We start from the raw sequence: 25419 nt of genomic DNA on the forward strand, positions 1-25419 counted from the left end.
CACTAAGATCAACAATCAATAAATGGGACCTCAGAAAACGGAAAAGTTTCTGTAAGGCAAAGGACAGTGTCAATAGGACAAAATGGCAACCTACAGACTGGGAAACGATCTTCGCCAAATCCACATCTGAGTGAATATCCAAAATATATAAAGACCTCAAGAAACTAGACATCAACCAACCAAATAAGCCAGATGTAGAGTAAAGGGAACACTCCTTCATTGCTGGTAGGAGTACAAACTTGTACAGACACTTTGGAGACCAATATGGCAGTTTCTCATAAAATTGGCAGTCTATCTACCTTAAGACCCAGCTATATCACTCCTGGGTATATACCCAAAGGACACTCCATTCTACCACAAGGACATTTGCTCAACTATGTTCATAGAAGCTTTATTCCTAATTCCCAGAAACTGAAGACAACCTAGATGTCCCTCAACTGAAGAATTGATAAAGAAAAAGTGGTACATTTACACAATGGAGTATTACTCAGCTGTTAAAAAAATAACATCATGAAATTTGCAGGCAAGCTGGGCGGTGATGGCTCACGCCTTTAATCCCAGCACTCAGGAGGCAGAGGCAGGCAGATCTCTGTAAGTTTGAGGCCAGCCTGGTCTATAAAGTGAGTCCGGGATAGCCAAGGCTACACAGAGAAACCTTGTCTTGAAAAACAAAAAAGAAAGAAAGAAAGAAAGAAATTTGCAGGCAAATGGATGGAACTAGAAAAGTCACTGTGAGTGAGGTAACCAAGGCCCAGAAAGACAAGCAGACTATGTACTCACTTATAAGCGGATGTTAGCTGCTACGTAAATGATAACCATGCTACAGTGCACAGACCAGAGAGGCTAAGTAACAAGGAGGGCACAAGGGGGCCACATGGGTCTCCCCGGGAAGGGTGAGTAGAATAGATTTTTTCAGGTGGACTGTGGGTGGAGATGGGGACAGGAGCGATCAGGCGGGGCTGGAGAGAGCACTGGGAGCGGCGACTGGAATTGAGGGGTATTTCAGGAGTGAGGTAGAAACAGTGTAATGGAAACAAACTCCCAGGAATCTGCAAGGGTGACCCTAGCTTAAGACTCCTAGTAATAGGGGATACAGAGACTGAACCAGCCATCTTCTGTAACCAGGCAAGGCTTCCAGTACAGGGATGGGGACACCAACCCAGCTACAAAACCTTTGGCCTACAATTTTGTCCTGCTTGCAAGATGTGCTAGGATAAAAGGGGCTCAGAACTTGTGGGAGTGGTAATGTCACAAGACAGAGTGCACACCTGATACAGAAAACAGAGCTGGATAGCCCAGAGACCTAGGATAAAACCAAACATGACCCACCAAAAAATCCTAATGATAGTCTATTATACTTGTATACTGAGGCCTAACATAATCATAATCAGGCTTCATCCAGCAACTGATGGGAGCAAATACAGAGACCTACAGCCAAACATTAGGTAGAGCTCAGGGAATCCCACTGAAGAGGGTTGTAAGCATCAGAGGGATGAGGATACCACAAGAAAATGCCCCACAGAATCAACTAACTAGGGCTTATAAGGACTCACAGACTCAATCAGGGAGCCTATATGCGTCTAATCTAGGCTCTCTGTATTTATGTTATGGTGTGTAGCTTGCTGTCCTAACACAGGAGTGGGGGCTGTGTCTGACTCTTGCCTGCTTTTAGGACCCTTTTCCTTCTACTGTGTAGCCTTGTCCATCTTCAATATGGAGAGAGGTGCCTAGTCTTAACGTAACTTGATGCCATGTTTGGTTGATATCCTTGGGAGGCCTGCCCTTTTCTGAAAAGAAACAGAGGAGGAGTAGATCTGGGGGAGTCGGGGGTGGGGGTGGGATGGGGGGGCTTCCTCTGGAGGAGAACAGGGAGGGGAAACTGAGAAGAATTTTGGGGCTTGTGGCTGTGTCTTTAGGGGAACTGGCATGGGACTTGGAAGATGGATCGTGTTCAAACCCCAAAAATCTCAAATTTGAGATTTAAAATCTCATCCTGAGGACAGAAGGTGTGGGACAAAGCTTTCTCCTTGTTCCCATGCCTGCCTCAGGAGCATGTGACACAACCTCCAAGTGGCTACAGGTGGTCAGTAACATCAGCCTGTCACCTGTTACCTTTCCCAATACAAATAGAACATTGCCAGTGTCCTAAGTCTCAGCCAATGAGATACATTCATCCCCAAAGCCCCTCCCCACTGCCCATGGTCTGTAAGTCACTCTTTCACATAAAAGAAAATGGTGAACACCATCTACTTCATAAAAAGACATCTGAGACTGGCTGTTTATTCAGGACTGTAATTCCGGGGGAAAGAAGGGCTCCCCTTCTCCCAAAAGAATTCATCGCTAGACTCCTGGAATCAACTGTTGGTCAGTGCTAGAGCGCACCTGGCCTGCCACAATGCCAATCTGCAGGAGCAAGCTGCTGGCTGTTCCTGAAGCAGCCACTCATCTGGATTCATCTGAGTCAGGTTGGGCCTCTGTCGCCTGGCTTCCCACTGCCATTTTGCCTGGAGCCAGCAGCCGAGCTAAAAGAGCAGTAACACTTATTGCGGAGAAAAATCTCCTTTTCCACACCCCTACCAGACCGGAAATCTTGTGACACAGACTTTATTCCTCACTTTATCTGTTTCTGCCTGGAAACTGATGATGCTTGGACCTTCCTGAGGAAAAGCACACACTTCTGGCTCAGTGCCCCAGCAGCATCCAGCAGACACAGAACCATACACATCTATATTTATACATTTGCTGTGACTATGTATGCATTCTTCTTGTCCTTCTCCTTGTCTGTCATCATTGTCATCATCTGTCTTACCTATACTTACCAAGAAGAAAGAGGAGAAAGAGACTGATACTTTCTTCTGGAAAGTAGTCCAGAGCACATGACTGCATTAGTTCATGTTTGAAAATAAACTTCTAAACAGGGCACATAAGGATCCCCCCTCCCTGAGGATCTATAAGCAGTTAGTGGTGGCTGGGCAAGGAAAAAGCTTTTTCTCTGGTGGTATAGCCACTGGTAAGTTGCTATGCACACACTATGAGGAGAGGCAGAACTGGAGACAAGAAAGCAGTGAGGAACAGCGTGATATGAGAAACCTGAGGCCATGGTGATGTCTGGGCCAGTGCTGCCACCAAGGGCCATGTTGGAGTCTGTGGCTCTACTGCAGCAGAGGTCAGTGTTGATGTCTGTGGTTCATATTACCACCAAAGGCCATGCTGCCATCTGATCTGGGCTGACATCTGCACTGAGCTAGCCCCACCCAACCCCAGCCACTGCATGGTGGTGCCAGAAGTGACCTGGGTGCTGGAGAGCTGCCCCACCCCTCTCCTGGTTAGCTCAGGAGAGCTGGCCCTGGTGGCAAGGGTGTGGGGAAGCTGGCATGCGGACCAACTCAGCTATCACTCAGGCCCAGATCCAGGGCTCTGAGCTGGCCCACCCCAACATCCACCCCATCTCTGAGCTGCTAGAGTATGTGAAGGGGCCAGTCCTGCTGATCTTCATGGCTAAGGGCTAAGGGAAATCTGAGAGTCTCCATGAGGGTCCAGTATTGATGGTGGAGTGTTGTAACCTGTTTAACCTGCTTAAACTCTATGTCCCCTCCTTTGAGACCTGCTTTAGTTCCTAAAATAACTGTGGTTCCTCTGTTAACACCAGCTATTGCTCTTAGCATATCAGACAGCATTTTATTCCCAAATCTCCATTTTTATTACAAGATGAAATTAAGTTCAAGTTCTCAGGCCCTACATGCCCGAAACCAGGAATGTTCAATGCTTGCTGCTTAGAACAAAACAATAATTATAAATGTATGTTCTGCCTGGGTTAAAGAAAAATGTATGTTCTATTAGAGTTAAGTGTTAAGACCGCAACATCCTCCTATGTTCCTTACTTCCAGAGAGCTGGAAAGCCCCCAAGAGCTCCCCTACCCTAAATCCCAGGCAATCAGCTTAAAATGCTTTGTCTAGGTACCTGGATACATTGTACTAGGAACAAAATTGATTCTTCTGTGTAACTGGTCAAAATTATGTAATGCTGCCCTTCCTCTTGCTTCCCACCTGGTTACCTGGTTGTTACCTGGTTATGGTTTTTCTTATAAAAAGCCTACCTTAAAATTGGACCAACATCACAGTCTGGTTCCCAAATTTAGGCTGTGGCACTGACTGCTCAGTTTTTGTTAAGCATTCAAATAAACTTTCATCAATTTGAGTCTGGTGTTTGAGTGGTCAGTGTATTCCTGAACCCATGACAGTAGCAGAAGCCAGAGGCCTCAAACAAGACCAATGACTCATTGCAATGAACATTTGTAAGCAAAGCTGTATGGACAAAGGAATATACTGCGTGACACACTACAAGGTTACAAGGATGGAGGGCACATATGGAAGGACTAGGCAATGAGTTGTATTATGGTGCAGGATATGAAATTCACAAGGATTCAATAAAAATATGAAAGAAAAAGATGAACTTGTATATAAGAGGGATTAGGGGAGGGGAAAAAGGATGGGGAAGGGAATGGTGCTCAAAGGGGACATCATCGTGCTCAAAGTGCATCAATGGTGATGACTGTGATAAAATACATCATATATCTGTACAAAGATGACATAGTGAAACCCATCATTATATCTCATTAATATATCCCAATAAAAGCTTTATGAAAGAAACCTCTAGTATGTAATTAGACATTTTAAAAAAGTGTCTTATGTAGCACAAATGGGCTTCAATTTTGAGGATGATCTTGAACTTCTGATCCTCTTGCCCCCATCTTTCCAGTGCTGGGATTATAGAAGTGTGCCCCCATTTCAGCTAAACAGTGGCTTCTGTTCCTCAGGCCTGGAAGTATCTGTTTTTCATAATAGCTCTAAGTAAGGGCCACTGCTTCCCCAGATACACCAGTCTGAGGTGTTGAGTTTCTGACATACACATGTAAAAGGCTTTACCCTCTGTCTGTCTGTCTGTCCATGTCTCTGGCTGGTGAGGCCAATAGGGATACTTTTTCTTGCCTAACTTGGTTTCTGGGAAGACTTCATTCAAGTCCTCAATGGCCATCTGATTAGAAGGAATTATACTCTTCATTTTCTCAAGCTGCTTCTCATGTTCCTAGATCATGACCTTCAATTCACACATGAACTTAGCATATCTTCCTTTCCTTCAGTGTCCACCAGGGCAGTATATTTATCCTTGGGCACAGGAATCTGCAGGGTATTAAACTTCTCTTCAAACGCATCCACCATGCTGGCCTTGGCCACATTGGCCTTGTAGTAAACCTACTTGATCACCTGTGGTTTCTCAGAGTAGCCAGCCTGCAGTTGAGGGTCTCGTTCCCGGTCTTCAGGAAGTTTACAGTGTTCTTTTGTTTCAGGGTATGATCTCCCCAAAAGCTACCTAGTGTAGAGGAATCTTAGTTCAGAACATGGCTGCTCTGGCAAGAGATCACATCCAAAGACCTTCTAGATCTGTGTGATCTGGCTAAAATGCAGACATGCCTTTAATCCCAAGAGACAGAGGCAAGCAGATTTCCAAATTCAAGGCCAGCCTGGTTTAGAGCAAGTTTCAGGTGAAGAAAAGCTTAGGTCCAAGTGTGGTGGTGCACAGCACTCAGGAGGAAAGGCATGCAGATCTCTGAGTTGTAGTAAGTGCTGTTCAGCCAGTTCAGCTGAGTCAAGAGCAGGAGGGAGAGAGAGAGAGAGAAAGGGGGGGGGGGGGGGAGAGGCGTGGGGGGGGGGAGAATTAGAACAGATTACTAGAGTTAAAGGCCAAACAGAGCAGCTATTCCGTGATTAACTGAGAAAAGCTAGATTGATTCAATCAGTTTGGAAAGGGGTTTGAGCCAGAACAGCTGAGTTGAATCAGACAGCCAGAGCTCAGTAAGAACTAGAAAGGATGAGCTTATCAGCAGTAAGTCTCAGAAGCTGAAAAACATTCTAGGCCTAGGTTAGATTGTATGGAGGCTAGAAGCTTCCAGGACTAGGCCTAGGTTAGCCGACGGAGGCAGTGAGCCTCTAACACGACAACTGAATCAGGTGAATAAAAGTTTAACAACCTAGTCTATGGCTTTTTGAGCAAGTTTACACCCAGCTGTCTAGGATCCTTTATGAGCCACAGCAGAGCACAGCCCCCAGCCTATGACCAGCTCTTAAAGGGGGCAATTTACTATTCTCTGCTGATGCAGTGTAACTTGCTGGCCACTTCTAAGCTGACTTAGGTGCCGTACCTACCTGTCTTGTGTTTCTTTAGAATCTCATATACATAAATTATAAGACATTTACACCATCATATAAATTACTTTTTCCTCCTACTGAAATATAGGCCCATATGCAAATAAGTTATATTAGTGTTTTGTGAGTGGATAAATATATGTAATATTGAGTAGTCACATGTAAGCATTGCTTGTCATTTTTTATTAAAAAATAGTGGCATATATATTGCTCTGCCCACATAGATTCACAGGATGGGGAGAGACAGCACCACAAAGTAGAGTATGTGCTTTGGAGGGAGTCAGATACAAGTTTGAATCCCAGTGGCGCCACTGATTTACCTGAGAACTTAAAGATATTAATGTAGAGTTTTGTGACCCTCTTTATAAAATGGGAGTATTCCTGCTTCCTCATAAACTCTTGGCCTGTAGCATGTCTGAAATAAATGGTAGCTATCATCATTAATTATCATTTCTCAGATCTGTTTGGTGAAATTTCTTCACTGATTTAGTTGCTTTACTCTTAGGTGTAATCAGCCTGCTTTGTGACACACCCTGTAATTACAAAGGTTACAGAGATTTTTAAACTGTTTCAAGTTTTGGAGGTATCAAGTACAAAAAAATTATTTTAAAATATCGTTGCTTGTCTACCATTTAAACAATTCTGTACTAAACATGTTTAAATGAAGGATGTGACTGTGGTTTGTATCCTGCAGAACTGCAGTGCCTATTTAATCACCTCTGCTTAAAAGTGTGAAAACCCAGGGCTGGAGAGATGGCTCAGTGGTTAAGAGCACTGACTGCTCTTCCAGAGGACCCTGGTTCAATTCCCAGCACCCATATGGCAGCTCACAACTATCTGTAACTCCAAGATCTGACACCTCACACAGACACACATACAGGCAAAAAACAAATGCACATAAAATGAAAATAAAATTATAAAAAAAGTATGAAAACTCCCAGACTTTGTAGTAGTTTTGAATAATCCTGTATCCATTTTTCCTAGTAATTTGGTCAACTACTTTTCTTTATTTTTTTGAGACAAGGTTTCTTAGTGTAGCCTTGGCTGTCTTGGAACTCCCTTTGTAAACCATGCTAGCCTCTAACTCACAGAGATCTGCCTGCCTCTGCCTCCCAAGTGCTGGGATTAAAGACATGCACCACCATGCCCAGCTGAAATAGATTTTCTGTCAATTTCCTATATTCCTTTTTCTCCCTTTTTTTTTGGTACATTTCTTGTTCTCCAGTTATTTCTCCATGGATATCCCAAAACTGTCCTAAATATTCATTTTATAGGAAGAAATGTCTACTTGACTCATTTATGCTGTTGGGGTTACAAGTTGTGTTTTCTTGTTACAGGTTGATGAAAGTCCTCAAAGTTTGATGACAGACTGTATGGTTATAAAGAATTTATTACGAAAAATCATCATAGTTCATCACAAGGTTAAGTTGTTTGTTCTTTAAATATTATCAACTTATCTATGCTTTTTTGTTTTCTTTTGTTGGTTATTTTGGGAGTGGGGTGTTGAGACAGAGTTTCTCTGTGTAGCCGTGCCTGTCCTGGACTCACTTTGTAGACCAGACTGGCCTCAAACTCACAGCGATCCGCCTGCCTCTGCCTCCTGTGTGCTGAGATTGTAAGTGTGTGCCACCACGCCCATCTCTATGCTTTCTTAACAAAAACAGAAACAAACAAGACCCTTACTGAGCAGCCCTGGCTGGCCTCGGACTCAAAGGTCTGCCTTCCCTTGCCGAGTACAGGCATCAAGAGTATGTGCCCCTGTGCCAGACTCACTCTGGTTTAATTGTGGTGGATCATGAGCTTTAGGTTTTCTCGTTTAGGGGAACATACCTTTGTTTAGATAAGTCATAATGATTCTCTGGTTTGCATACGCATCTGTTGTAATGGTGCCCTTTGCATCTCCAGTTTTATCAATTTGGGTTTTTATATTAGTTTGGCTAGGGCTTTATCTATCTCAGCTTTTCTAAGAACCAAATATCTACCCTGATTGGTTTGGGGCTTCTTCTTTCTCTGGAGCTCTAAGGGATATTGTTAAGTCACTTGAAATCACTCCAATTTTTTCCTTTCTTTCTTTCTTTCTTTCTTTCTTTTTTTTTTTTTTTTTTTTTGGTTTTGCCAGACAGGGTTTCTCTGTGTAGCTTTAGCTGTCCTCGACTCCCTTTTTGGATCGGGCTGGCCTCAGAACTCACAGAGATCCACCTGCCTCTGCCTCCCAAGGCGTGAACCACCACGCCCAGCCCCCAAATGGGTTTTCTTTCCGTTGGTTGTTTTTGTTTTTGTTTGTTTTTTGAGACAAGGTTTCTCTGTTTATACTTGGCTATTCTGGACTCACTTTGTAGACCAGGCTGGCCTTGAACTCACAGAGATCTGCCTGCCTCTGCCTCCCGAGTGCTGGGATTAAAGGTATGTGCCACACACCCAGCTTGTTGTGTTCATTTTTATTTGTATATAAGAATGTCTTTATTTCCTTCTTGCTTTCTTCAAGAACCATCGTTCTGTAGTGTGTTGTTTGCATCATTCTGTAGTCTTGTAGTTCTGGAGTTTTCCACAGTGTTGGTCTACTGTGATCAAGTAAAACACAAGGAATTATTTCAATTTTCCTGTATTTGTTCAGATTTTCTTTGTTTCCTAACCTATGATGTGTTTTAGAGAAAGTTCCATCGGCTGCTATGTATGCCGCAATGTTCTGCAGGCTGTGTTCAAGTTCATTTATCTGTGATGTCATTTGGTTCAGATTATCTCTTTTTTGCTGAGATTGCCTGTCAGTTGGTGAGAGTATTGAAAGTACCACGACTGTTGTGCTGGAGTTGATCTGGGGCTTTACATTTAGGTATATTTGTTTTATGAAATTGTGTACACCTGTATTTTGAAGCATACAAGTTTAGAATTGTTATATTATCTTGACAGATTTTTTTTTCCTTAATCAGTGGCCCGTCCTGTGTCTTTTCCCACTTTTTGTTTGAAGTCTGTTTTGTCAGATATTGGAACAGCAATAGCTGCTTGTTTCCTAGCTCACTTACTTGGATACCTTATTCTGTCCTTCAGCTTAAGGGTGTGGTGTAGTAAACTTTTGGAGGCAACAAATATATGGTTTCTGGTTTTTGGTCCAATCTACTAGTCTTTGCTTTGTGTGGGGAAATTGAGATCATTAATATTCAGAGTTATTAATGAAAGGTATGCATTGATTCCTTCCATGTTGTAGTATTTGTCTTTCCTATTCCTCTCTTGCTTAACTATTATTCAGGTGTGGTTTATTTGTGTGTCCATCCATCTGTCCACCTGTCAGTCTGTCGTTCTCATGGTAGGTACTTTCTTGTTATTTTTATCTCTGTCCTTGTTGAATTGTTCCAGCTTCTCCCCTTTCTTGAAATGCAGACATTTTGTGACTTCCCGAAGTCCTTTTATTTGGCTAACTATGTTTTTTCTCTCCAGTACTTCAGCTTTTCTTCAGTATTTCTGTTTGTGGAATTCCTCTTTTATATCGTCCACTGCCTTCCTTATTCCATTCATCTGTCTTTGAACACTTGTAACCATGCTTTTGAGTTCTGTCTGGCCTGTCAACTACCTCATTTTCCTTAGACAGAATTTCTAAAGCATTAGTAATTTTGTCATTTCTCTCTCTCCCTCTTTCTCGCCTCCCTCCCTCTCTCTCTCTCTCTCTCTCTCTCTCTCTCTCTCTCTCTCTCTGCTTTTTCGAGACAGGGTTTCTCTGTGTAGCCTTGGCTGTCCTGGACTCAATTTGTAGACTAGGCTGGCCTCGAACTCACAGCAATCCTCTGGCCTCTGCCTCCTGAGCACTGGGATTACAGGAGTGTGCCACTGTGCCTGACTGTCTTAGTCATTTCTATTTCTTAGGTTACTACACTGGGATTACCATCTGGTGTTAGATCATTGCCTGCTTTGTTTTCTTTAATCAGCTATATTACTTGAGTTGAAGAATTCACAATTTTCAAGTAGAACTTGGGTGTGATAGAGTTCAGTATATAGTTCAGAAAATAATTCTTCAATCTAGGAGCTCAGGGTGCCTGGTGTGCCTCCTATAGCCTTAGTATATTAAGTGGAAAAACAACTACAGCTCAGCTGGTCCGTATTGCTATGAAAATGTCTAGCCAATTAATAACAGTGGGCAATACTTCCTAATTGCTAGAGATAAACAACCAAGAGTAGTGTGGATTCTACTCAGAATTTAGTCAATAAAATTAGGGGTTGACTATGGAACTTTCTTTAAAATATAGCATAGGTTAGGACACAAAATTTTTGTTAACAAATCCAGGAAAACTGAAATAATTCCTTGTGTTCTATCTGATCACAGTAGATCAACACTACACCAGCAGCAAGGAAAACTCCAGAACACACACAGACTACAAGACTACAGAATGATGCAAACAACACACTACAGAGTGATGGCTGGCCCTTGCATCTCTCTGAGCAAGAGGAATTGCTCAGTGGTTAGGGTCACCATTGTCTTCCTTCCCACTTCTAATCTTGTGCTTTTGCCAAGAGGACCTGAGTTCATTACCCAGGACTCATCAGGTGGCTGGTTTGTAACCACCTGTAACTCCAGTTCCAGGGAACTGGGCATCCTCTTTCTTATGGCCCCTGGTGACACTGCACCAATGTGAACATATACAAATAATTAAAAAATTTGTAAAGCCAATTTACAATTTAATGGAAGCAGAAGAAGAGAGTAGGTAAGGATAAGACTGAAAATGATTGATGCAGGTAAAGTAGCTGGGAGGGGGAAGTCAGGGTTGTTAACATACAGTGAGAGCATATGGACAAGAGGAAGGGGAAGCGAAATAGAGGGGAACGTAAGAGATGCAAGTGAAGAGTGTAGTAAAGCGGAGAGTAAGCGGGGTGAGAAGCATAAACAGCAGTCCTAAAACCCAACTGAGCAATGCAAACAAAAGCAAAACCATCCCGAGACACACATGCAAGAGTGAGAAAGAAATGAGTCCTCCTGCAGTAGTCACTTGCACAACTGTGCTGAGTTAAAATCAAGTTCTCAGATGCCTCTCACTCTAGCAGTTCCATGTGGTGCTGTGGGGGTTGGGGCATTGGCCTCTGCAGCTTCTGTGTTAGTGGGCTTCTGGCTGGTCGGGGAGGGCACACTGTAAGTTCTTTCCTGGTGGCTCCCTGGGACCTCTGCACTTCACTGTGGCCTCTTTTGGTCTTGCAGGTGGAGCGTGAGAGCAGCAGCCTTTCTCTTGCAGTTTCTACTGCTCCTAGTGTGGATGTTTTTAATCTCCACCCTGACTGGTGCGAAATCTCACCCTTCACTTGTTGTTTTGCAGCTCAAGTTTAATTTCAGTGTAACCGTGAATGGAATCCTCTCTGCGGAGATCTTTGGGTGCGTAAGTGATTTTATGGCTCTGAATGATTTTTAAGCATTATTGCCCTGTGTCCAATAGGTTTGCAATTTAATTTTTTTAGTCCAAAAATCTCTTTGAAACTAATCCTGAGACCCTTACATTTTCTTTTTGTTTGGGTTTTTGTTTGTTTGTTTGTTTTTCGAGACAGGGTCTCTCTATGTAGCCTTGGCTGTCCTAGACTCACTTTGTAGACCAGGCTGGCCTTGAACTCACAGTGATCCGCCTGCCTCTGCTGAGATTAAAGGCGTGCGCCACCACATCCAGCCTCGTTTTCTTATTCTATATTAGCTTTTAACAAATACGTATGTTCATCTAAATCTTATATGTTCTTCCCTTTTGTTGAGGGGAATGAGCTTTAGGATTGTCATTTTCCTTTTGGTTCTGGTTGCTGAATTCCAGTTATCCCTGGGTAGCCATGAGGCAAATAGAGGTTGATTTGAGAGGTGACTTAGATTTTATTTTGGTTCTGGTTTGCAGGGCAGAGAACGAACCTACTTTGAGGCTGTCCAATGGAATCACTCTTGTTGTGGGCTTTCAGCATTACGTGAGGTGACAGCAAACTTCACTGTCCCTTTCTACGTGTCTCTCCTATTTTGAGTATGGATATTGGTAGAAGCTAGAAATGGCCCCTTGCCTTCTCCTTTCTCTCCCCTCCTTCTCCTCTCCTGTGCTCCCCTTCCTCGTCTCTTCTTTTCTTGTATCTTTGCTGTTTAGAACAGAAGTGTTGGGAAGTAAACAAACCAACTGCCTGCTATGTTGGGGAGGATGAGAACCTAATTTTTCTCATTGTTCCTGACTAGCAGTAACCTGAGACCTTTGCAAAGGTAAGTACTGTGTGTGCAGAAGTGGACTCTTGAGTGTCACAGGGCACTTTTAGGCCACCTGCTCACAGTTATCATACACAGTGATTGCATGACTTTGGAAACATATGATTAGAACCATAAAGTATAATTGTAATAAAGAAAATACAACTTGAGAATAAGAAACTATCATGAGAGACAGCAAAAATAGGAGTCAAGATATAATCTTTGGAATGTCCATTTTCCCTGACCTTATGCAGATAAAATGGGCTATATGTATATTGAGAAGTTAAAGAATTTTAAATGCTCGTTAAATGCTTGTTTAAAGAAAAAAGTTAAATTTATGTGTGTGTGTGTTTTTTTAACAGTAAACTAAAATTCAACTCAACTGAATCACACTGCAGCAGAATCCACCCTGTGCTAGGACATCCCGCACCACTCTTCATCCCTGATGACATGGCTGGCGTGGGCTTGTTGGGAGAGCTGACGCTGACTCCAGCTGCTGCTCTGTGCCCCAGCCCCAGGGTCTTCTCCAGCCACCTGAGTAGGATTTCTTCAGTTTCCATATCCTTTTGACAGGTTCTGTCCAATTGCCTTTGAAGATAAAAATTTTAATTCTAATTTTAGGGAAGTCTTTATATATACCTTATTTATCTAGAACAATTTATGGTTTGTATAGTATAACCCAATATGAATGCTACGCTTGAAGTATTTGCCAAGGAATTGAAAGCTACAACAGATAGAGAAAGGAGAGATGGGAGCAGAGGAAATAGTTGGAGTTGAGTGTGGTAGATCTTGTACACCTTACCAAGGAGTGTGAACTTCATTCTCTACAGTAGAAACCTCTGGATGCTTTAGCAAGAGCATCTCACAGGATGCCCAGATGCATGCCTTTAATCCCAGCACTCCGGAGGCAGAGGCAGGAGGATCGCTGTGAGTTCAATGGCAGCCTAGTCTACAGAGTGAGTCCAGGACAGCCAAGGCAACACAGAGAGACCCTGTCTTGAAAACAAAAAAGAAAAAACAAACAAAAGAAGTGAGAATCTTCATAGGACACAAACATACCCTACACCCAACTAGATAAACATCGTAATTTGGCACCTATTAAATAATTACTTGGGAAGAAGAAAAATTAAGACTCAAAATAAGGAAAAGTAATCACTGGGCCAAATGATGACAGTACACAAAGACATTAAACAGCTGCAACTGGCCAGGTGTGATGGCCACTCTGTAATTTGGTACTTTTGAGGCAGGATGATTTCCATGAGTTTAAGGCCACACTGGATTTGCATAAGTTAGGACCCTGTCTCAAAAACAAAACAAAAAATGCCTTGATCAGCATCTGTACAAGCACGAGGATCTGAATTCCATCCTGTGTCCACTTGAAAGCTGGATGTGTGGTGCACGTATGTAATCAGCACGGAGGAAGTTGAGACAGGAAGATCCCTGGGGCTTGCTGGCCGGCCAATCCACTGAGTTCCAGATTCAGAAAGAGAGCCAGTCTCAAGAAGTAAGATGGGCCGGGCATGGTGGCGCATGACCTTAAGCAATCAGGAGGCAGAGGCAGGAGGATCGCTATGAGTTCACGGCCAGCCTGGTCTAAAAGCAAGTCCAGGACAGCCAAGGCTACACAGAGAAACCCTGTCTCGAAAAAAACAAAAAAACAAACAAAAAGATGGAAAGTGATTGAAGAAGACACCTAATAGTGACCTATGGCCTCAACATGCACCCACACATATACAGTTACATACATGAACATATACACATGTTCATGTTACCCCAGAGCCCCCCCCCCAGCCCTAACAAAAGCCAATGGATACAAGATTAAGATTTTTCAGGCATTTAAAAGATTCAAGAATTCACTAACAAGCAGTATTATTTTCAAAATGCTTAAAGAAATCCTTTGGAATTTTTGGTTTGGTTTGTTTTTTTTTAAGACGGGGTTTTTCTGTGTAACCTTGGCTGTCCTGGAACTCATTCTGTAGACCAGGTTGACCTCAAATTCACAGAGATCCTCCTGCTTCCTACTCCCTGAGTGCTGGGATTAAAGACGTATGCCACCACACCCAGCTTCCTTTAGAATTTTTATTCTTTGACAATTTCATATATGCTTTTTTTTTTTCTTTGGTTTTTGGTTTTTCGAGACTGGGTTTCTCTGTGTAGCCTTGGCTGTCCTGGACTCACTTTGTAGACCAGGCTGGCCTCGAACTCACAGCGATCCACCTGCCTCTGCCTCCCGAGTGCTGGGATTAAAGGCGTGCGCCACCACCAGCCAGCATGTATATAATATATCTTGATCCTATCCACCTCCAATCCTTACTTAATAACAATACAAAGCCAACCAGGAGGAAATGGAAGTGTATTGTTGGAGATATATGTATATGTGTATATATATATGCCAACTGTTAAAATGAATATCACTTGAAGTTGGATCCTGATAATATTTTAAAGCCTAAAGCAATGAGTTATGACTCATATGTCAAAAGGGAGATAAAATGCTCAATCCAAAGCAGAATCTAAAAATAGCAAAGAGAACAAATGGGAAATAGATAACAAGGGGATAGATTTAAGTCCAACCATGGCTCTATTTATACTAAATGTAAATGAGTTTAAGCGTCCAATTAAGGGCTGGTACTATAGTTCAGTTGGTAGAGTGCTTGCCTAGTGTGCACAAAGCCCTGCATTTGGACTTCAGTACCACATAAACTGGGTATAGGGGTGTATACCTGTAACCCCAGCATGCAGGAGGTGAGTACAGGATCAAGAAGTTCAAGGTCATCTTTGGTTGTATAGTTTGAGGCTAATCTGGGCTACATGAAATCCTGCCTCAAAGAGGTATGGGGCTGGAGGGATGGCTCAGCTGTTAGGAGCACCAGTAGCTCTTCCCAGCACCCAAGTAGTAGTTCACGACTGTCTGTAACTTCAGTTCCATGGGATTTGACACTTCTGGCCTTTACAGGCAATGTATGCATGTGCTGCACAGACATGCATGCAAACAAAAAACCCATATAAATAAAATGAAAATAACTTTTAAAAGTAAAACACCAGCTGAGAGGTGGTGGTGTATGCCTTTAATCCCAGCTCTCAGGAGGCAGAAGCAGGCAGATCTCTGAATTCAAGGACAACTTGGTCTACAAAGCAAGTTCCAGAACAGCCAGCGCTCCCTCCACTCACCCTCAGGACAGCCAGCGCTCCCTCCACTCACCCTCAGGACAGCCAGCGCTCCCTCCACTCACCCTCAGGACAGCCAGGGCTCCCTCCACTCACCCTCAGGACAGCCAGCGCTCCCTCCACTCACCCTCAGGACAGCCAGCGCTCCCTCCACTCACCCTCAGTACAGCCAGCGCTCCCTCCACTCACCCTCAGGACAGCCAGCGCTCCCTCCACTCACCCTCAGGACAGCCAGCGCTCCCTCCACTCACCCTCAGGACAGCCAGGGCTCCCTCCACTCACCCTCAGGACAGCCAGCGCTCCCTCCACTCACCCTCAGGACAGCCAGGGCTCCCTCCACTCACCCTCAGGACAGCCAGCGCTCCCTCCACTCACCCTCAGGACAGCCAGCGCTCCCTCCACTCACCCTCAGGACAGCCAGCGCTCCCTCCACTCACCCTCAGGACAGCCAGGGCTCCCTCCACTCACCCTCAGGACAGCCAGCGCTCCCTCCACTCACCCTCAGGACAGCCAGCGCTCCCTCCACTCACCCTCAGGACAGCCAGCGCTCCCTCCACTCACCCTCAGGACAGCCAGCGCTCCCTCCACTCACCCTCAGGACAGCCAGGGCTCCCTCCACTCACCCTCAGGACAGCCAGCGCTCCCTCCACTCACCCTCAGGACAGCCAGCGCTCCCTCCAGTCACCCTCAGGACAGCCAGCGCTCCCTCCACTCACCCTCAGGACAGCCAGCGCTCCCTCCACTCACCCTCAGGACAGCCAGCGCTCCCTCTACTCAGCCTCAGGACAGCCAGCGCTCCCTCCACTCACTCTCAGGACAGCCAGCGCTCCCTCCACTCACTCTCAGGACAGCCAGTGCCCCCTCCACTCACTCTCAGGACAGCCAGCGCTCCCTCCACTCACTCTCAGGACAGCCAGCGCCCCCTCCACTCACCCTCAGGACAGCCAGCGCTCCCTCCACTCAGCCTCAGGACAGCCAGCGCTCCCTCCACTCAGCCTCAGGACAGCCAGCGCTCCCTCCACTCACCCTCAGGACAGCCAGAGCTCCCTCCAGTCACCCTCAGGACAGCCAGCGCTCCCTCCACTCACCCTCAGGACAGCCAGCGCTCCCTCCACTCACTCTCAGGACAGCCAGCACTCCCTCCACTCAGCCTCAGGACAGCCAGCGCTCCCTCCACTCAGCCTCAGGACAGCCAGGGCTCCCTCCACTCAGCCTCAGGACAGCCAGCGCTCCCTCCAGTCACCCTCAGGACAGCCAGGGCTCCCTCCACTCACTCTCAGGACAGCCAGCGCTCCCTCCACTCACTCTCAGGACAGCCAGAGCTCCCTCCAGTCACCCTCAGGACAGCCAGAGCTCCCTCCAGTCACCCTCAGGACAGCCAGCGCTCCCTCCACTCACCCTCAGGACAGCCAGCGCTCCCTCCACTCACTCTCAGGACAGCCAGCGCTCCCTCCACTCACCCTCAGGACAGCCAGCGCTCCCTCCACTCACTCTCAGGACAGCCAGCGCTCCCTCCACTCACCCTCAGGACAGCCAGCCCTCCCTCCAGTCACCCTCAGGACAGCCAGCGCTCCCTCCACTCACTCTAGTCTTCACATTATAGATCAAACAGCTCGAAGATCCTCTGACCCTGAACAATGAGTGTGGTGACCTTAGTTCCTGTGATAATGCCTGCTGAGATCTGTGGGGGAGACTGAGAGTTTAGCCTCCCTTGTTCTGTGACTTTCCCAAACATTTCAGTCTGTAATATGCAGACAGCCTCTCGCCCAATGAGGAACATCTGCCTCCAAGTGCTGATGCATATTGAGAAGCCCTATTTGGGGCATAAGCATAAAAAAGCAAAAGTCCAGAGGAGAGTGATTATTTCCAGGGCCTTTGTCTTGGTTGAAGAACAGGGTTGGATAAAGTGAGAGGAAGTTTCTCAATTGCTCTCTAGAAAATACTCCTTTGTAGTTCTATCCAAGCATGCAACACCTTGTATGGAAATTTGCTACATTTAGCCAGGTGCATGCCTTTAATCCCAGTACTCGGGAGGCAGAGCCAGGCAGATCTCTGTGAGTTCGAGGCCAGCCTGATCTACAGAGTGAGCTCCAGGACAGCCAAGGCCACATAGAGAAACCCTGTCTAGAAAAACAATAACAAAGAGAAAGAAAGAAAGAAAGAAAGAAAGAAAGAAAGAAAGAAAGAAAAATCTGCTAGATTTTAATTGCCTCTCATACTAAAACAAGGTAAAACCTGAGCATAGATGCTGAATCCTGGTACTCATCTTCATAGCTCCAGAGCCTAGCATCACATTTCTCCTGTGGTACCACTCAAATCTATGATCAGATCAACTGTCCAGTGCTCTACATGTAGCCCACGTTCATTAAGCCCCTGCAGAAATCGGAGGATCCTAGTAGACCTCCAGTACATCATACCTGCCTTTGGTGTGGAAAAAGCTAAGCATGCAATTGTCTAACATATGTGTGTATATTCCTGGGAGTGTGAGCTAGGCCAGTGTGTAAGTTTGTTTTATACCAGTGAGTACATAGCTGTAAGAAAAGTTTGACAGTTTTCTTTAGCAGCCATACATATTTCTATATGGACCATTGGGTCTGCCTCTGATATCATGGAGTCAGGAGCATCCAAGTGCCACTGTCTTCAAAGATACCTCTTATTTCATTGACTGGAAGAAGCACAATTTGTTTATGGTGCCCAATTCAGATCTCAATTTGGATACACGTATGTATCTATATTTTGTACCAAAACTTAGAAATCTGAAGAATTAGAGAAGTGAATATAAGTGTCAGATGTATAAAAAAGATAGGACCCTCACATTTGAGAGTCCATTTAGAACAGGCAGTATGTCTCACAGCAAAGCTCAGTCAGAGCCTGCTCTGGCATCAAGTCTCTCACTTCTGCTGGTACCTCGATCTCTTAAGCTTTTCCCAGGGACTTCCTTGGAAGATTTCTGTCATACTTTCATTTGTCACTTTGGGAGCTTCTGGACAGTAAATGAGGGAGCAACCACTCTTCTGTACCATGGAAGAGAAATGATTCCTATTGAAATAAGTGTTAGTACACAGAAAACTACCTAGAAGAAATTAAAGGCAACACAGATGCCAGCTTTAATAACTTAAACCTACAAAACTGGCTTTAATGCTCATGTAGAATCTAACCATTGTAATTTTAGGTAAGTTGTGCTAAAAGTTGAAAAGTTAGGACAAAGCTGACACAGAGGGTAAAGGTGCTACCAAGCCTAATGACCTGAATTTTATCCCTGGGATCCACAAGGTACAAATTGTCCTCCGACTTCTACACGTGCACCATGGCACATGGGTGCGTGCACACATACGCATCAATCTGTTAGCAATTGGTCAATGACTGGACCAATAAATACAGCTGAGGAGTGGGACTACAACCACTGAGTTTTGACTCTGAGCCCTGTGGAAAATGGCCAGTAGAGAAAGAGATGCTCTAGGATTTTCACAGTATGAAAAGAGTGCTGCATCTTGGGATAAGGCAGCACCTCTAGGGTAATCTAGCAAATCAGCCTTTAGGGAGGGTTTTGGTTCTTAAGAACAGTTACCCAGAGAATGGGACAAGAGGAAGCAGCCTTGGGCGGTCTCGGGAAGTAAGTAGTTTTGAGAGGAAATTATTTTCAGTGTTAATGTGAAGTATCATTGTAGGAACCAGGCCCGACTGGGCTGCCTGCCTGTCTTGCTGTTTCATGTCCTGTTTCTAGCAGCTTCCATGTCTGTGTTTATCTTGGTTAGCTAGTCATGTTTACTGCTCTGAGAACGCGCCCCTCCCTTCCTCGAGACTTTTCCTCCTGTGTGCAATCACCTCTTGAGGGATTTCACCTAGGAGGAGGATTCCTGTTTTGCTGCCTATAAGAAGGCTCTTTGGAACTCTGGAGGGGAACAAGAAGAATAAACCACTGCCACGGCTGCTGCTGCGGCTGCTGCTCTCTTAGCACGAAGGACCCGCTGTGTTATTGTGTGTGTGTATGTGTGTGTGTGTGTGTATGTGTGCATGAGTTAAATCCGCAGTGTGTGGTGGTGCGGGTGCCACATATCATGGGTCCTGAATAGAAGGGAGGCCTAACTGGATTTGGGGGATTTTTTTAAAATTGAGATTGAATTTCACTGTAGCCTAGGTTGGCCTCCAATTCGATATGAAGCCAAGAATGCCCATGAACTTTAACCCTTCTGCTTCTACCTTTCTGGGTTACAGACCTGTGTCACTATGGATGATGTATGTGGTCCTGGGGGTTGAAGCCAGAGATTCGTGTATGTTAGTCAGCACTGACTGAGCCACTAAGCTACAGTCCCCGACCCTCATTATCCCTTTGCTTTTTGTTTGTTTTTGTCTTTTGAAGCAGGGTTTCCTTGTGGACCCCTAGCTGTCCTGGAACTCTCTCTGTAGACCAGGCTGGCCTTGAACTCACAGAGACTGGCCTGCCTCTGCCTCCCAAGTGAGTGCTGAGATTAAAGGCGTTTGCAGCTGCCACCAAGCACCCCTTTCTTTTTTATTCTCATTCGTTTTTGTTTCCGTAGTTTACTGTGTCTGAACTTTGCTTAGCTAACTTTGTAAATGAATAATACAGAAACACTCCTCATTTCTCTCATTCATTTATTCTTTTCCTTTTTAAAGCAGGGTCTCACTCTATCCACTTGTGTAGCATAGGCTGTCCTCAAATTGCTGTAATCCCCTTGTACTACTTCTTGGTTTTCCAAGCGCTAGGATTATAGGAGCATGCTACCACACCATGCTTCCTCCTTCATTTCTTAAAGGACAGAACTAGGACCCACAGGGAGGAACTCCTCTGCATGCATCTGGATATGGGACTGCCCTTACAGAACTTTAAAGAGTGCAGCTAGTATTTAAGCACACAGGTTTGGAGTTGATCAGGCAAAGTCTACCACTCAGTTCTACCATTTACAGGCTCATGCTAGGCAAGGCGTTTAACCAGACTGCCTCTTTTCTTATTTGTAAAAGGTCAGAGTAGGTCTTATTGGGGGCTGGAGAGATGGCTCAGAGGTTAAAAGCACTGTCTGCTCTTCCAAAGGGCCTGAGTTCAATTCCCAGCAACCACATGGTGGCTCACAACCATCTGTAATGGGATCTGATGCCCTCTTTTGGTGTGCAGGCATACATGCAGGCAGAGCACTGTATATGTAATAAATAAATAAATCTTAGAAGAAAAAGAAGAAGAAGAAGAAGAAGAAGAAGAAGAAGAAGAAGAAGAAGAAGAAGAAGCAGCCACCACTGGGTGGTGGTGGCTCATTCCTTTAATCCCAGCACTCAGGAGGCAGAGGCAGGTGGATCGCTGTGAGTTCGAGGCCAGCCTGGTCTACAAAGTGAGTCCAGAGAGCCAGGGCTCCCCAGAGAAACCCTGTCACGAGAAAAACAAAACAAACAAACAAAAAATCTTACTAAAGAGAGTTATGAAGTCTACAATTTGGGATAGGACCTACAAGGAATTCAACTTGGCACCTAGCACGTAGCACAAGTTACCTGGAATATCATTACTTCCGTTTGAATCTGACCTCTACCTCTTACTAGCCAGAACTGCCTTAGAACGGTGCACAAAATGCCAGGTGTGGCGGGGTGCGGTAGCACAGACTCAGGGAGGCAGAGACAGATTGGACCTGTGTGAGTTTGAGGCCAGCCTGGTCCACAGAGTGAGTTCCAGGATATCCAGGGGTATACAAGGAAACCCTGTCTCCAAAAACCAAAAATCAAAAACAAACAAGCAAAATAAAAACAAAAACCAAGAGGCCAGGCATGGTGGCATCTCCCTTTGATCCAGCACTTGGAAGGCAGAGGTAGGTGAATTCTGTGAGTTCAAAGCCAGCCTGGTCTACAAATCAAGTTTCAGGCCTGCCAGGGAGAGCTACATAGTGAGTGAGGCCCTTTTGTCAAGAGAACAGCGAAACTTGCACAAGAAATAAGTGAATTTATTGTGTACTGCTTGCACATTAGCTACTTTCTTTGCACTTTACATTCCTGGCTATTTTGATGTTCTTCATATAACTCATTATTATTTGTTTCCATCTTGGATAGAGAAACAAATTCAAGAGTGGAACTGAATGTTTGATTTTAGACCTAGTAGTTCCTTCTTGGTCAGGATATAGGTTCTTAGGTCACTTTGTATATAAGGGGCTTTACCTTACAAATTTGTCTTCTATTTCTTCCTGTAGATTTGGTGCTTCCAGATGTAAGCTATCAAGTGGAGTCCTCTGAGAGGAGTCAGTCTCAGGATATGGATCCACAGGGACCAGCTCTGCTACTTTTCCTATTTGTGGATTTCCACAGTGAATTCTCAGTACAGCAAGCAGAAATCTGCGGTATGTGTAGAAAAATGCAGCAGCCAAGTTGGGTATGCCAAGTACTAAGTGGATAAAGAAAGAGCTATATAAATAGTACATGTATCTTTCTAAGATAGATGTCTGTGTAATATGTAAAGGAATTTCACTGAGTCAAGGAAAGAAGCCTATCTTTTTGGCAGTGCAGTTCGGGGTGCTTTGGTGGGCATCCGTTAGGTGCACAGTAACCTGTTACAGAAAGATTTCCTCACAGATAACAGTGGTTTCTGTTTGTTGGCCACAAAACACAAATATCTTAATCACCTAGGTTATTTGAAATGTGCAGCTTTCTGGGTGAAGATTAATTCATTATATTTGCCATGTTGTAAAAATCTAGAATGCTTGAAACATGCATTTTGCACATGATTCTCAAGTGATGAAATGCAGCAAAATTTGGATGCCTTTGAGTGTGAGTTTTAATCAGTGTTCTAATCCAATGAACACTGGGAAGTGAATTTTAAGAGCTGATCAATACATTCCTAAACTGAGGAAGGTTACAAGAAATAGAGCCTTGGCATGCTTCAAGAAAACTCTGTATGCCTCCTTCTGGGTGTTCCTTTCTCCGTGAGCCGTGGAGGCCTCTGCCCTTGTTGTTTTCTTCATGGTGTCCTGTTGGCATCATGGGAGAAACAAGACCACTTCTAACCCCAGATCAGAAGCTCTGTCAGTGACTGGTCCAGTCAGATGTGAGATCATTCCCCCTGTCGCCTACCTTCCAAGCCTCTTGCTCTCTTCCTAGTGTGTACATACCTGGAAAAGAAGCACTTCTTTCTTGGGCTCAGCCTTTCAACTCCGAGAAGCTTCTGCTCTTTGTGCCCCTGGTCCATTAAAGCCAAGGGCACAGGAAAGGAAAGAGACTCGGGCTAAGAAGTTCAAGTGAGGCGAGTTGGGTGAGGTCCTGGGCGTGTGCTCACAAAGGAGACTGATGAGTGGGGGCGGTGGAGAGTTCAGGGTAGGGTGAAAACAGCTGGTTTTTCTTTCAGCTCTGATTCTGGCTTTCTCAGTGATGTCTGAAAATCAAGTCACATAAGTCATCTGAGCCTCCCTTTCTATCTTGATCATGAATTGTTAGACTAGGTGGTATCAAAGGCCCGTCAGAGGCTAAGTGGCCCCCTGAGACTCAAGATCTACTACTTCCTGGCACTTTTTACATGCTTGCCTGAGGATAACCCTAGGATAATTTGAGTTTGACGCTGAGCCCTATTGAACATATCCAGAGAACTCAGATGCCTTGAAACCAGTATTTGTTACCAGTCATTTTTGTTGTACCGAAATGTTTTATACACGTCTGTTTAGCATATCTCTGAAGGCCTGCAGCCTTCTCAGTAGTTATACTCAGTTTTAGATTTTAAAATTCACTGTTAGCCAGGTGGTGGTGGCACATGCCTTTAATCCCAACACTCAGGAGGCAGAGGCAGATCTATAGAGGGAATCCAGGACAACCAAGGCTACAGAGAGAAACCCTGTCTTGAAAAAAAAAATCTACTGCTAGAAACAATAATAAATTAAAAATCCAGGTGTGGTGGCACTTGTGCTGAGTTTTTCTTGGGGGTGGGTGCATGTTTTGTTTTTGTTGTTTTTAGAGACAGGGTTTCTCTGTGATGGCCTGGCTGTCATGGAACTGACCAGGCTGGCCTTGAACTCTATCTGTTTCTACTTCCCAAGTGCTGGGATTAAAGACGTGTGCCACCATTGCCTAGCATGGTACATGCTTTTAATCTCAATATTTAGGAGATCGAGGCAGGCAGATTACTTTGAATTTGAGGCCATCCTGGTCTATACAGCCATTTCCAGGTTAGCCCGAGCAACATAGTGAGACCCTGTCTCAAAAAAAAAATAAAAAAATAAAAATAAAAAAATCGCTGCCAGGGCTGAAGGGGGAGCTCTGTAGTTAAGAGTAAGGTCCCACTCTTAGCAGAGGACCAGAGTTCATTCCCAGCACCTATGTAAAATGGTTTACAACTACTTGTGTCTCAAGTTCCAGGGAAGGGATCTGACACCACTTTCTGGCCTCTGTGTGCACCTGGAGGCATGTGTGTATACATACATGCATAATACATACAGATAAACACAAATAACGTTTTTTAATCTTTTAAAAATGTAAATTAAAAAAAACCCACACTGCTGCATAGTGTCTAATGCGGGTGTTCTAAAGTCCTCTGTGGATTAGGCTAGCTCTGAAGGACACACAGTGCGGGACAGCAAGTCTGGCTTGCCTTTCCCTGTCCTTCCTCACCTCCTTGAATGCCTTCTTCAGAGATCCTTGCTCTAGGAAGCAGACTGTGCAGAATCAGTTTATGTTCATGTGTCTTTAAAAAAAAAAAAAATCAGTCTCTGGCCTCCCGCCCGCCTTGTCATGGTAACTCTCTACGATGAACTCCTCGCTTTGCCGCAGCGCCCAAAGCATCTGGTGGTGGGAGCAGGTTTAAGAATAACTTTTTAAATTAAATGTCTGCTTTCAAATCTCATTCCTTGGGTTCTTCTTGGGGCCAATGTATATAAAATAGAATCTGCGTGCTCTGTCACCATGGTAACAGCAATATTGCCCCTTTGAACATTCATGTGTTGTTTCAAAATACTTCACTTGACATGATCCCAGTTTATCTAGACGACATATCTGAGAGAACAGATAAGAAAAGCTATTTTCTGCGATGATGTGAGAAGAATGTAGTTACCACATCAGCACTGGTTGGTGATAAAATGCCCTCTAATCTATGCTCTCTTCTAGTTCCTGATTCCTTTTAAGCCCAGGTGTAACTTTCTCTCCTTGGGGAGCTTTGTGGTGCCCTGTTCCTTATGTACCTAACTGTTCCTTATGACTTCCAATTTTTAATAAAGTGTGTGTGTGTTACATGTGTGTGTGAATGTTTTGTGTTTGTGTGTATATATATCTCACACATGTGTTTAGCATGTCAGGCCAGAGGCCCAGGATCAGAGTCAGATCCACTGGAGCTAGAGTTACGGACAGTATGCGCTGCTGTGTGGGGCTGAGAAGCAAGCCTAGCTCTCTGCAAGAGCGAGCGCTCTTAACTGCTAAGCCGCCTCGCTAGCCCCACACACCAGTTTCTCTGTAATGCTAAGCAGAAATGACTTCATCTGAGATCACCCCAGTTTGCTTATTTTTAATTAGATTATTTTGAGACAGGAGCTCCTGTGTCCCCAGGCAGCCTCAAAAGCACTGTACAGCTGAGGATGCCTGTGGCCTCCTTATCCCCCTGCCTCAGTCTCCCAAGCGCTGGGTTACAGGTGTGTTTCTGTGACCAGTTTATTCCATGCTGGGGATCAAACCCAGAATTACTTACATGCTAGGCAAGCCCTCTGCCAACTGAGCAGTGGCCCCAGCTTTAAGCCCATTTTAAATGGTCTTACATAAACAATTTCAGAGACATTTTGTAAGTTTTAGCCTTTTCTTTACCACAGCACATGGAAAGAAATGACACCCTGCTGACAACAGAGGCTCACTTGTCAGTGGGGTTCAGTCAGGAATGGAGGAGGCCTAGACACGCTTGAGAGGCTTCCTTC

The 25419-nt window shown here is 44.7% G+C and overlaps 1 protein-coding gene across 6 annotated transcripts in view; it reads left to right on the forward strand.

The window, feature by feature from the left end:
• The window catches only part of TOP6BL (TOP6B like initiator of meiotic double strand breaks), a 74605-nt gene that overhangs the window by 30871 nt on the left and 18315 nt on the right, over positions 1–25419 (forward strand). For 3 of the 6 annotated variants that reach the window (XM_084773101.1, XM_084773098.1, XM_084773100.1), the window contains 6 exons: positions 7542–7625; positions 11499–11554; positions 12054–12125; positions 12745–12934; positions 18112–18268; positions 21733–21879. In XM_084773101.1, coding sequence (XP_084629227.1) covers positions 7542–7625; positions 11499–11554; positions 12054–12125; positions 12745–12934; positions 18112–18268; positions 21733–21879 — 706 coding nt within the window. Of the gene's footprint in view, positions 1–7541; positions 7626–11498; positions 11555–12053; positions 12126–12744; positions 12940–18111; positions 18269–21732; positions 21880–25419 lie in introns of all 6 variants that reach the window. The other 3 variants (XM_084773099.1, XM_084773103.1, XM_084773102.1) reach the window with 3 other exon arrangements.

This window comes from Acomys minous (assembly GCF_964271855.1).
Source record: "Acomys minous genome assembly, chromosome: 2".
Classification (NCBI taxonomy): domain Eukaryota; kingdom Metazoa; phylum Chordata; class Mammalia; order Rodentia; family Muridae; genus Acomys; species Acomys minous.